At 42.1% G+C, this 13,235-nt stretch overlaps 1 protein-coding gene across 3 annotated transcripts in view; it reads right to left on the bottom strand.

The window, feature by feature from the left end:
* The window catches only part of Fstl5 (follistatin-like 5), a 62,910-nt gene that overhangs the window by 3,031 nt on the left and 46,644 nt on the right, over positions 1–13,235 (bottom strand). Inside the window, exons 1-8 of one of the 3 annotated variants that reach the window (XM_034330990.2) lie at positions 10,225–10,554; positions 9,957–10,031; positions 4,456–4,594; positions 1,849–2,082; positions 1,219–1,403; positions 1,030–1,164; positions 823–955; positions 557–717 (exon numbers count right to left, since the gene is read on the bottom strand). In XM_034330990.2, the coding sequence (XP_034186881.2) occupies positions 557–717; positions 823–955; positions 1,030–1,164; positions 1,219–1,403; positions 1,849–2,082; positions 4,456–4,594; positions 9,957–10,031; positions 10,225–10,227 (1,065 nt within the window). In that variant the 5' untranslated portion in view covers positions 10,228–10,554. Of the gene's footprint in view, positions 1–556; positions 718–822; positions 956–1,029; positions 1,165–1,218; positions 1,404–1,848; positions 2,083–4,455; positions 4,595–9,956; positions 10,032–10,224; positions 10,555–13,235 lie in introns of those variants that run through there. The other 2 variants (XM_076692100.1, XM_034330991.2) reach the window with 2 other exon arrangements.

Raw genomic sequence — 13,235 nt, 5'->3', positions numbered from 1 at the left:
ATCAAAATAAGACAAAAATCAAGAATAACGAAATAGCGTTTGCGGCTTTGCTTTCCAGTAATTAACGTTTAAAAATTCGAGTAACAAGCGCCTGAAACCTGCAACCCGCCTAGCACCGACGTCTGAACGTCAGGTCTGCAGGGGCCGGTACAGTCATAACCAAGAAGAGAAAGCCGAATGCTGCAGTACCGAGAAACAGAATAGCACGAGGTAAATTTCTACTATTCAACGATTCTTGGTTATGACTGTACCTTCCCCTGCTGACCTGACGTTCAATCGTCGGCGCTGGGCGGGTTGCAGGTTTCAGGCGCTTTTTACTCGAATTTTTAAACGTTAATTACTGGAAAACAAAGGCGCAAACGCTATTTTGCACACCTGTTGTCGAACACCCTGTATGTATAGACTAAGAGTAAGCTCTCGCTGTATTGCTGGTCGAAGGGGTCCCCGTATATACAATTATCGCACACAGTAGCAACGTTTCGGTCCGTGACCGGCGTTACAGCGAAAGTTTAATGCCTGTTGACGTTCTCTGAAGTAATCGGTTTTTAGATAGCACCTCGGGCTCGTTTAAGATCTCCAAATCGGCCTCGTTGCGTCGCCACACTAATGGCGGTGGTGGTGTACCGGTGACATCGCACTTGATTTCAACGTTATCGCCCACCCTCGCAGAAATGTGATTCACCTCCAGAGATTTATCGAGGGACACGACCGAGACACCTAAAAAACGATTACGATGTTTCAACTCATTTTTCATCATTAACGCCATTTTGCAGATTTTAATGGACCATGGTTGAAGGTTCTCAATTTTCAAATTTTACTTACTGTAAAGTTTGCTGAACGCCATATAAAATTCATTCACATTCAGTTTCCCATCACCATCGGTATCGTCGTAATTGATCATGTGACCTAAATTACATCCCTTGCACAATTCTTCTAAATCTTCGTTCTCTGCTATCTAAAGTTCCATGTTCATCGTACAATTTATTCTATATGGATTGAAAAATATTAAAACAAAAGCAAAATGATTACCTGTTCCAATTCTTCGCGTTCCAGATTCCCATTGTTATTTTGATCGTAGTGAGAGAACATTATACTGACGAGGTATTCTTTACTATGGTTGTCCTGGGCCATCAGTCTTGCATGATTGTAAAGTAACAAATTATCCTGCGAATAGAAATATTTTTAATCTGTCAGTCAGATGAATAGCGATTAACATACCTTCATTATTTCGTATTCCTGATTCGAGCACTCTTTCGTATCAGAATTATTTTTCTCTGGTATCAAGTTATCCCTTAAATTTGTCTTCTTCCGGTTTCTAAACCTAGGATAGGTAATCGTCTTCCCTGTCTTGGAGGATGTTCCCTCCACGTGTAAAGTTCTACGAACGTGTGCATTCTCGATGTCTGTTAGGGATTAAAAGACAGCCGGGTATTAAGGCTGCAGAACGCTTCGAACCGTTTAATTCATTCAAACGTGTACAACAGTGATCAGGCAGTGATAAGAGGCTCGTAATTGAAAGCAGAACAGCGGAAACGATTCTTATAGTCGAAATTCCTGCAGAATTATTTGTTAAAATACTTTTTTTATTTTAACACGTCCACTGCCAGGTCTCTGTGTGCCAGCAAGTTTAAAAATCGCTGAACGATAGGAAACGTGTTAATTATCTAATTTTACATATATTTTCAATTTTTAGGAATGAGAAAGGAAAGAGGCGATGACGTTGACTACCACGAGGGTCATCGATGACTTAGCTACGGATTCGATGTAAGAACTAAAATCCAGGATACTACTAAAATTAAAGTATTCATTTAAAAAAATTGGCTCATTTTTGTGCCCTCGAGATTTTACCATGATGTAGGCATCTCATCAGTCTGCTTCGGGTCAACGATGATCCAGCGTGGCAGGCGGCTCTATGCAGCTCGCAGTGATTGGCATAAATCTTTCCGTTGCTCGCGCAAACCGGTCGATGCCTTCGCGGGCATTTTCGCGTGCAGACACACGTGGCCACGGTATTGTTCGCCGATTGCTCGCATTCTCTGCCGACGCCGCAATATTTCTTCACGCAAGGATCAACCGTGGGAGCTGCGAGAAAAATAGCAGAAGAATCATCAAGAATTCGCCACAGGTTGCCAGGATCCTCGAGAGTAATCCATTGCTCATAAATACCGTGCGTGATTTACTTTTCTGATTCTTGGAGAATTTCAAAATCCCCCGCGATGACTTTGAGCTTGAAATTTTTGCAAACTGACTTTTCTGATTTTTAGAAAATTTCGAATAGCGTTAATGTACAGCATCGAGTATGGTGGACTTCCTTACCTAAATCTACTTTGCCCGATACTGTACGTACATGGATTGTAGTTATCCTTTTGGTTGACGTACATATACGTCAAAATGATAAGCTCATCGACAGATGTGATCGACGTTGATCAATGTCCAGATTATACGTTTCATAACGCAAGATAGAATAATTAGGTGAATGATAATAATAGACAATGCACCCTGTGCGTTTGTGTTCGGAGAAATTCAATTATTCTCTGATATGTGATAGCAGGATGTTGATTGCAATCACTGTTACAATGTTTCCGCTTGATTTCAACACGAATTACAATTAGATCTAATGATGAAAATGAAACCATCATTGCTATTCAGTAGTATACTAAAAGCAGTGATTTGATGCGCACAATTCAAGGATATTTAAAAAAAAAACAAATGAGCTGTATATTTTCTCGTTTCGAAGAGAAGTTGTGTATTAATCATAGATAATTTTATAACCAAGCGAATATTTCTCGAAGCAGATTCGTCTGGCAATGTGCGCTATATTTTACGTCGTAGCGATATTATTAATCTTCGGTCTGATATTATACGGACTACTCGCGGTGTATCATTTCGTATGAAAACGGACCGTGAAGTCGGTCCGAAAAAAGGAAGAGGTATAATAGGATAAAGAAGAATCACGAAGGTCCCTGTGGGTGTTCAAATTGTCGGGGCGCTGATTATCACCGGCCTTGTGTGTTTCATTCTCAAGATACAATACTTATAAAGCTAGCCGGTTTTCGTCGGAGAGTTTCCATTTCTTTCCCGAGGCTAAAGGTACGGCTAAAGATCTCGTTTTCCTCCGACGGTTCGTTTCTCTTTTATTTCAAACGACCATCGTTTCGTAACGGGAAAGTCGAGCCTCTAAAAGAGACCCATTGTGCGCTGCAAATTATACATTCACCGAATAATGATTTAATTAAAAAATATTCAACGCGCGCAACGTTTGAGAAAGGAGCGCGTATTAAGCCGTATCTCGTCTCATACCGTATCAAACCGCGTTCATTAATTTTTTCCGCAATGCTTAACCCCAGAGATTCTTTTGCTCTCTACGATGTACCCCGTGTCGAAGGAGAAATTTTAGCGCCACAAATTACACGAATGTAAGAGAGAGGAGAAAAAGGCGTTTCGTCTCGAGATGACAACAGACGATCCCTGCCCAAGACACCTATCGTACCGTAATTCGGAATTCCTAAGTATTTGGACTGCGTGCCGGGCGACCGCCAGCGAGAACACTGATTCCCGATTATCTCCGCCGCCACCTAGCGGTCGCCGGCCCGAACTAAAGGCGTCCGGGGAGGCGAAACCTTCCCCCCCACTCTGCTAAACGGATCGCCTGCACAAAATTCTTTCGAAGACACCTATCGTACCGCAATTCGGAATTCCTAAGTATTTGGACTGCGTGCCGGGCGACCGTCAGCGAGAACACTGATTCCCGATTATCTCCGCCGCCACCTAGCGGTCGCCGGCCCGAACCAAAGGCGTCCCGGGAGACGAAACCTTCCCCCCCACTCTGCTAAACGGATCGCCTGCACAAAATTCTTTCGAAGACACCTATCGTACCGCAATTCGGAATTCCTAAGTATTTGGACTGCGTGCCGGGCGACCGCCAGCGAGAACACTGATTCCCGATTATCTCCGCCGCCACCTAGCGGTCGCCGGCCCGAACCAAAGGCGTCCGGGGAGACGAAACCTTCCCCCCCACTCTGCTAAACGGATCGCCTGCACAAAATTCTTTCGAAGACACCTATCGTACCGCAATTCGGAATTCCTAAGTATTTGGACTGCGTGCCGGGCGACCGCCAGCGAGAACACTGATTCCCGATTATCTCCGCCGCCACCTAGCGGTCGCCGGCCCGAACTAAAGGCGTCCGGGGAGACGAAACCTTCCCCCCCACTCTGCTAAACGGATCGCCTGCACAAAATTCTTTCGAAGACACCTATCGTACCGCAATTCGGAATTCCTAAGTATTTGGACTGCGTGCCGGGCGACCGCCAGCGAGAACACTGATTCCCGATTATCTCCACCGCCACCTAGCGGTCGCCGGCCCGAACCAAAGGCGTCCCGGGAGACGAAACCTTCCCCTCCTCCGCTAAACGGATCGCCTGCACAAAATTCTTTCGTATAAATTTTATACTCACTTTCAGGAAGGTACGCTTCTTCCGGAAGCGACGATCGCTCGATCAACGGCGACACCGTCATCGAGTGGCTGTCACTCCTGGACAATGAAGCGGAGTCATGATTTTCGGCCACAGTAAAGTCTCGATGCCGCCTTGAGTGCTGAAAAGGAATGAAAAATGCATACGTAAGAGGCCGCGGAGTGAACTGGGTTAAAACGCGACCGGGTCAAGAATGAGACTGACGAGCAAGTTACTTGGTTGAATCGATGGAAGCCACGATCGACCGTTCAGATTAGGCACGATCGAGGTTGCAAAAAAAAAAATGGCATCGTTAACAAAAAATTAGAACAGACCACTTTAGAGATGATCGCCGAGTGGTCCGTTCTTTCTTTACTCCGAGTACGAAAATTTTATTCGCCCTCAACGAGCGAACAAGTTTTATCTTCTTATTAAAAATTGCCAGCTCGAAATAAAGAAACAGAGGGATAAAGTTTTCTTAAGGAATTATTTCTTCGAGAGTACTTGTTAGGAATGATTATCTTTGTTATGGGAATTAAACGCGTGCAAAGAGAAAAGTTAAGAGAAATATTTTCCGTGAAAAGGCACTAAATTCGTTTCCACGGTTGATAGTTTCATCGAATATTATAATTTCAATACTTGATCGTAAAGTACTTCTTATATTTTCGATTTTCCTCCCCTTTGATGATAAAGTATCAATAGCAAGAGACAAACGCGTTAGAGAGAAATTGGTTTCAACATCGAACCCGTTCCAATTCGTTCGATTTTTCATGCTGTGGATATTGATAGGATATAGAGTGACCGGTCACGGGGATCGTGGAAGGAAAAGAAGGAAGAGGAAACGCGAATTGGTCGGGGATCTCAAAGCGATCGGCCGCGCGTTGAGTAGAGGGGTTAATATACGAAGCTGAAATATCAGAGCGACATCGAAAAATATGAGTCGTTTTAGGATCTATTCGCTTCCCACGAGCAGGTTATTTCACCGGGAAATTTATGGGGACACCACGGCGTTCCATATCTCCATTAGTGTCGCCTAAAATTGTTCGTTCATGGAACGGGTGTTTTCAATTACTCTCGGAAATTACCGGCGAGGGAGAACAACTCTTTGAGAGGAAGTTTAAGAATTAATTTAGATAGCTGGCGAACTTGTCTTTAAGGATCGTTAAACTTCAAACACTCGTAGCGACTTTTTTCCTATTCGCCATTAAGATTCCGTCGTTTATTTTTTTTAAATTAATTCCATTTACTAAATATTTTCGTGGTACGCTTCTACTTTTCGTGTCAATTTTTTCTTTCTCAACAGAGTATAAAAATACTCGATAAATTTCAAATTACTTTTTTAATAGAATGTTTATCGCGTTACGTAATTGCTGTACATGTTCTCCAATTAAATCATAAAGTCGTGGATCTCATAATTAAGGGAAAAATATTTTCATATTGCGTTGACATTTTCACATTGAATATTTTTTTATTGAATATAAAAAACCGATGAAATATTTGAATAACATACCAGTTACAATGTGTCCGTAAAATACTACAGAGATCTTTATGAAACTTTTTTAGAATACCAGTGTTTTTTTTAGCGTTCAGTTCCGAGTACAAATACCATAAAATAACAAAACTTTGACGCTGCAATATCAAAGATACCGATATTGTTCAAACTTTTCAAAGCTCTTTCATTCGACTTTTAGTCCGTATATTTGCCTCGTTCTCATTCGGTATCCACGGGGTCTCATTAAACCGATCAACGTGGCGTAAACAAGCTGTTCGTTTCGGAAAAATCGTGATTTCGTTCGATCCAATTATGGCCAGCGATTTCGTTCGTTCTTCCACTTGTTATATTAACCCACGTTGTTTCCCGTTATTGATTAACATTGTCGGCGAGACAATAATGCCATTCATTGCAGTACAATTACATAAATACGATATTAACACATCGACTGCGACAATGGTAATTAATATGGATACATGGATACTCTTCAGATTTGAGTTTCTAGATTGGTAACTTCCATAATTATTATAATACCGACATTGTTTAATATTTCTTTTTCAAATTTCAATTTTAAATTTACCGCGCTTTGGAGGGATTTTGGAGGGGACAAGGATATCGCGATTTTTCTCTAGGGATTCCATGTATAAATCCTTAAAATTTTACTTCTAAGAGAGTAAAAGGCAAGCATCAAACTGAAACTCGAAATGTTTTGTCAAAGAAGACTCTCTTTATGGACAAACTTCAAGATAAATACAACGGGAAGTGCTCGGGAGGAACATACTTAAACGCTCATTACGAGATAAGATCGCGAACAAGTTTTGTTACAGGCAACAGCGTCTCCTTTGTCGTTGAATTTAGCGCTTATATAAGTTTACCCGTTCGTGGACGACATCACCGGTGTTGTTACTTTCCACGAGATAATTAAGCCTTGTCAACGAACGTTTTGCGTGTGGTATACCTGGCACGCTGTTAGTTCTTTAGCAATAAGGATGATTAATTAATGACGTTGCACAAAGGAACGCGTGTATGCACTTACCAATACCGAGACCCGTGCGTCGCCGACTCTCCGGAAAGATCCTTTGTATCAATAGGGAAGTGCATACAAGGTGTTCGACAACAGGTGGGTAAAATTTTAAGGGGTGATTCTAGGGGTGAAAATAAGACGAAAATCAAGAATAACGAAATAGCGTTTGCGGCTTTGTTTTCCAGTAATTAACGTTTAAAAATTCGAGTGAAAAGCGCCTGAAACCTGCAACCCGCCTAGCACCGACGTCTGAACGTCAGGTCTGCAGGGGCCGGTACAGTCGTAACCAAGAATCGAAGCCGAATGCTGCAGTACCGAGAAATAGAATAGCACGAGGTACTTAAGTTTCTACTATCGAACGATTCTTGGTTATGACTGTACCTTCCCCTGCTGACCTGATGTTCAATCGCCGGTGCTAGGCGGGTTGCAGGTTTCAGGCGCTTTTAACTCGAATTTTTAAACGTTAATTACTGGAAAACAAAGCCATGAACGCTATTTCGTTATTCTTGATTTTCGTCTTATTTTCACCCCTAGAATCACCCCTTAAAATTTTGCCCACCTGTTGTCGAACACCCTGTATAACGCGAGGAGAGAATTGAACAGCTAAGAGTCTATTTTTCGAGATGGTAGATACACGGTTATTGGTATTACCACTCTTCGAGGGCGTAGACCTATGAACTACGCCCTTCGTACTCCAACGTCTACCCTTCGAATGACAGAACACCCTATACGCGTAATCCCATCTGTGAAGAGGTATTAGGGGAGTTGACAGTGGATCGTTAGGAGAGATAGGAAATCGGAAGAACGGAGAGGATATGGAAATTAGCCGTTTCGAGCAACGGTTCGAATTCAGTTGTCAGACGTTGTTTGCGTTTACATTTATCATGGGACGTCGCGCAATCAAAACCGCTTCAGATCGCGACGAATTATCCCCCGCATGGCGGAGGAGAATGTAGGAGGGATGAAATGCCCGGCAACGATCCAGCCACCTATCGGGACCGGCTAAATTCTGGCACGCCGACAATTATGTTGGACTACGGTGTTACACGAGGCCACCGGACAACCGGTGTTCAGCATGCTATTCCACATGGATCGGAACAAACACTTCCGGTCAACATTGACGGAATGGCCAGCACACGCACTCGAACAACGATCACCGGCATGTCGGATGGTTCTAGGCCGATGCTGTGCGTATAGTTACCTGAATCCGAGGAGTCCTCGAAAGGTAAAATCCTGTTTTCAGATCTAAAAATTATCTCTATCGCGTTACGTCAGACTTTTAATTAACTCGAACGTTTCACGCTGGAAGAAACGATCTTCTAACCCGCAACTTTGTTTTAAAAATAGTTACTAGGTCGTGCTTTCGCACGCAACTTTATCAAACTTATTAGCTATTCTACTATCGATTAATTAAGGGTACATTTTTTTAAATTTTCTTCTTGATAAACTATTTCAGTTGAAATATCGAGTTAAGAAGTTAATTCACCAGGCTTTCGGTGATTTCGAATTCCCTCTTCGATTCAGAGTCAAGCCAAGATCATGGGAATCATGGGATCCTAGGCCCATAAACTTACGGTATTAGATCCTAAGTCCTAGGGCTTAGGACCGCGATCGTATTCAATCGACTCTACGTAATAGCTTTTATTTTATTTTCGTTCAATTTATATACAAAGTAGGCAAGGCTAACATTATCCTCAAATATTGAAATGTAACAGTCAGAATCCACTCGTGGAAAAAATATTCGTATGGTATATCAAATATTGATACACCGTGCAATTTATTATAAATGACAAACTTATTATCTCGCCGAGTATATATTTTTCAAATTTTATCGAATGGATGCAAATATTTGTCTGGTACACATACGTATCGAAATCGTAGCAACGTTAGTTGATTTTTTAGTCGAGTAATTTTGCGTTTGCTAAACGATTTTCCTTAATTAAAGTGTTTTCCTCGATGCGATTCTAAAGCCGAGTACTCGTAACTGTGTACTTTTCATCATTCCTGCAGAATTCCAAAGTGTACCTTGATTAAAACCGACACGTATCCTCGTTTCCCTTTGCTATTTCGACTTCTGGGTCGTGTTCTAAATAACTTGAGCCAATAGAAAATGCATACCATTTTACCGAATCGTATTTCAGTTTGATCGATCATCACAGAACAGACACCCAAGTGGGTCAACTGTGAGTTGGAAACGATTGGAAGGAACCAGTTATGTCATTTCTTGTCCGAAGAAAGCTTGTCAAGCGAATAATGTCAGGGCATAGCGGTGCATTGGTACGCGAGGGTGGCTTCGACAACGTTGGCAACGATTTTTCTTTTTTCTTCTTCTTTTTTTTTTTCACCTCTACCTTCTATTCTTTGGAGAACTTCCACGGTACTCGACTTTCCATCAGCGAAGCGATGCACGCGGATAATATGTAGTTTAAATGCAGAAATTTCTCGTAGCAGAAGCGCGAACAAAACTTTTGAACGAATAGTCGGAAAAAAAATGGACGAAAGCAATTCGCGCCACGATAAAAGGACGTATTTTGCTTTTCATTAATATTAGGTCACTCGTGTGAGTAACCGCGTTGCTTGCCTTGGATAGAAAATGATCAGTTTTGAATTTCTAAATGAAAATTAGCCAGTAGATAATATTATCTACTTGGAAGAAACCCATTTCTTTTTTCATCTTCATTTTGCCATTTGTTCCTTTCGCTACGTGATTTTTCCTCGTTTGAACGTCGGTAACCGGGTGCTCGATGCGGAAAAGAGGATTTCGAGGGGTGCACCAGGTTGATCCATAAATCTGTCGATGGAAATATTGCGCGTTTCTTAGGTGGGAAAGCAGGTAGACAGGTGAACGAGGAATAGAACGGTTTTACACGACCTTTCAATTTCTATCTTTTTCTCTTCTGGTCCTATCTTTCGTTTTGACAAAACCGGCGATAATTGATATATAACGAGACAGTAGAAAACGTAGGTACGAATTTCGGATAAACTCACCTTGTGACCGGCGACGGACATACAGATGGACAGCAGCAGGAGGTAGAGGGTCGCGATCTGAAATTTCCGTTTCATCTGAAACAGAAACGCAATAACGTCAACAGAAAGCTCGTATTTGCGTTAGGATTAATCAATCGCTTTTGAATCACAGTTTAACCCTTTGCGAACTGGACGATTGCGTCGATCGTACGGAAAGGGTTAATCCTACACGAAGCTGGAAGAATATTTCCACTGGGAAACGATTAGAGTGATTAGATTGAAAAATTACCATTTTTCCCACGGATGAAGAGGACCAATCGCCATGAAAATAACGAAACGTCTGTCGTTTCACTCTGTTGGTCGTTTAATATTTCACGATTTAATAGTTCCGTGTTTTCAAGTAGTTTCGAGGCAAAGGAAACGAGTGTGTATAGAGCGAAACGAACGGAAGTGGAGAAGTATTCGCGTCTACGTTTGCGATTTAATCTTCTCCGCCTCAGTTTTCGGGACGATAAATCATCGGGTGACTGTGCGCGATTCTCTTAATAAAATGCGACAGCGAACAAAGATTCCCTTAATTTATCGAACAAGCTTGGGTGCTGTTCGGGCAAATAAACGTTCGTTTACCGCAACGGTAGCTGCTTTTCAATTAGCCGGCGAACAAGATCCCCTCCGATTAGAATCTACGATTTTCACGACGGAATGCATTCCGGGATTTAAACGCTTCCTTCCTAACAATCTACTGTTCCGATCTTTTCCCCTACACCCTCTTCTGCTACCTAATTACTCCTACGATGTTTAACTGCAACCCTTTGCCTTACGATTTCTTTCCTCCAACTGATTTGCATAACGAATGCAACCTCCGTTATTCGAGGAAACATTTGCTTGGAAAATATTGCATTTCCATTAATTCGATGCCTTTGAAGGTTTCTTTTCCAAAAATAAACTTACGTTTCTTTAGATAATCGTGGGTTACAAAAATATTCAGATTATCCGGTGCATAATTAAAAAACGGATTTTAACAATAGATTGTTAAGCAGCAACACCTGCTGTGATTAGTAATAACTAAACAATAGGCAATAAATGAACAATAGGAAATAAACACACAATAGGATAATAACTAAACTGGTACCGTGAAAGTGGCAAGGTATCGTAAGGTCGATAAGGTATTAACTTAATATTTATCGATGGAAAATGAAACGATCGAGAAGTGTTGATTCTGCATATGGATCAAAACAATCGATTATTTTGACAAGTTGCAGAGCAAGGAAAAATAGGAGTCTCGGTGGATGCAATTGCGGGGGCGGAAACTCGAGCGGAACCCGCATCGTTCCCGCTATCTCCACACGCGATAAACTATTCCCACCAGCTTCTTCGTCTCCGACGTCGAGTTTCTCCATCCCCCTTGCCATTCCTCCCTCAACATCACGTCTCTTGAAAAAATATCAACCCGACCCGTCCCGACGTTTCTTCTTTCCCTGGTGATAATTACTAACCGTCTGCCGATTCGTCTCTCGTAGCTTTTTAACCGTTACAAAGACTTAAAATTCCTCGAGTCCTGATTATAAGCGGTAAAAAGGAATTACATTTGCAAATTGACAGGGAAAAGCGGTAATTGTAACCTGGGCAAGTATCGAGAAATAACAACGGCGAACCGCTTAATTGGCTTGGCGAAATACGCGAACGGAATCGGGCATCGAAGAAATCGGTCGCGTAGGCAACCCTGGAACTTTTTCAATCGGGTTTCAATTTCCTCGCGAGCGGAAAAACGGCGGCGCTCATAAAACTCGCCGGATATCAGAATGTTAAATGGACCGGGAACGGGTCGGTTAAGCGATCCGAAAGCACCGATCCCTGTGAGGTTAAGAAGGTAAAGACCTTCGACACGAAGACTATTCGCCTCTTTTATCCGCACTGCTTCCGTAACGCTCAACTAACCACTTAAAGGTTGAAACTCGATCGACGAACGCGAAAAAAAAATATCAAACTTTATGAATAATTTATTTTTTTTCATTGAAAAATGAATTTGAAATTTCCTCGAGAGAAATTCGAATAACTTTAACGCGTTAACTCCGATCGATTATTCTTTATTCGTTGAAAATGGCTTCTGCTGCTTTTCCGGAAACGGTGGATAGCGCTTCTTCGTTCCTCGATCGAAAAGAAGATTTAGAGGCGAGTCAATTGTTGCTGCTTCCGTAACGCTCAACTAACCACTTAAAGGTTGAAACTCATTCGACGAACGCGAAAAAAAAATATCAAACTTTATGAATAATTTTTCTTTTTTTCATTGAAAAATAAATTTGAAATTTCCTCGAGAGAAATTCGAATAACTTTAACGCGTTAACTCCGATCGATTATTCTTTATTCGTTGAAAATGGCTTCTGCTGCTTTTCCGGAAACGGTGGATAGCGCTTCTTCGTTCCTCGATCGGAAAGAAGATTTAGAGGCGAGCCAATTGTTGCCGCATAAACGTTTCTCGAATATATACCGGGAAAGCGGGAACATGGAACAGTTTCGAGCAATAACGATACACTTTTATCAAGGCTATTTGTCTTTCGATTGAAAAGCCGTAGGATGAATCGAGAAAGGGCGGTACCTTAAGACGGTCTACGATTGCTAAACTACCGAACCAGATCTCGGCCGCTTAGCGTCCGGACGCACGATTTACGACACGGTCCTCCGGCTACGTCCACGGATATATCTTTAGCTTCGCGGGGATTAAACGCGCTAAATAAAGTATCGCGTATCGTCGGGAATACGGTTAAGGGAAATTCATTTTTCACCGAACGTTATACGGCGCGTACGTGAGAAAAATTTTCTATCCACTTTGAAACGATCCTCGACCTCTCTCGAACGAACCGTCGGATACGCAATCCGTCTTGGGGACACTTGAACCCGCCAAATATCCGAATAAAACCATTTCCTTCTGTTTCAAACGTTCCGTCAGCTGACATTTTCATCCAAAAATGATTTATTCGAATCTACGTTTCTAATGCCGAACCGTTTGATTGATGGTTCATTTTTTACAGATACAAATCTAAGATAGAAATTGAATGTTATTTGAAAGAAAAATTGGATTGGAAAGGAAATGAAATTAAACGTTCCGAGAAATGCGAACTGGTCAGAGAAAACGCGTCCATAACGATTAAATGTTGAACCAGAGGGAGATGCGTGTTCCGCTGAAAATTCCTCGCTTCGACGGGGATGAAACGCGCGAAGGAGGAAAAAAAATGACGAGGCTTTCCCCACGAAAATCGCGCTCCGACGAGCAACGAGCCTGCTTTTCGCTTCGAACGAGGG

The sequence above is a fragment of the Osmia lignaria genome, chromosome 14 (genome assembly GCF_051020975.1).
Source record: "Osmia lignaria lignaria isolate PbOS001 chromosome 14, iyOsmLign1, whole genome shotgun sequence".
Classification (NCBI taxonomy): Eukaryota; Metazoa; Arthropoda; class Insecta; order Hymenoptera; family Megachilidae; genus Osmia; species Osmia lignaria.
This window is presented reverse-complemented; position numbering and strand designations above follow the sequence as displayed.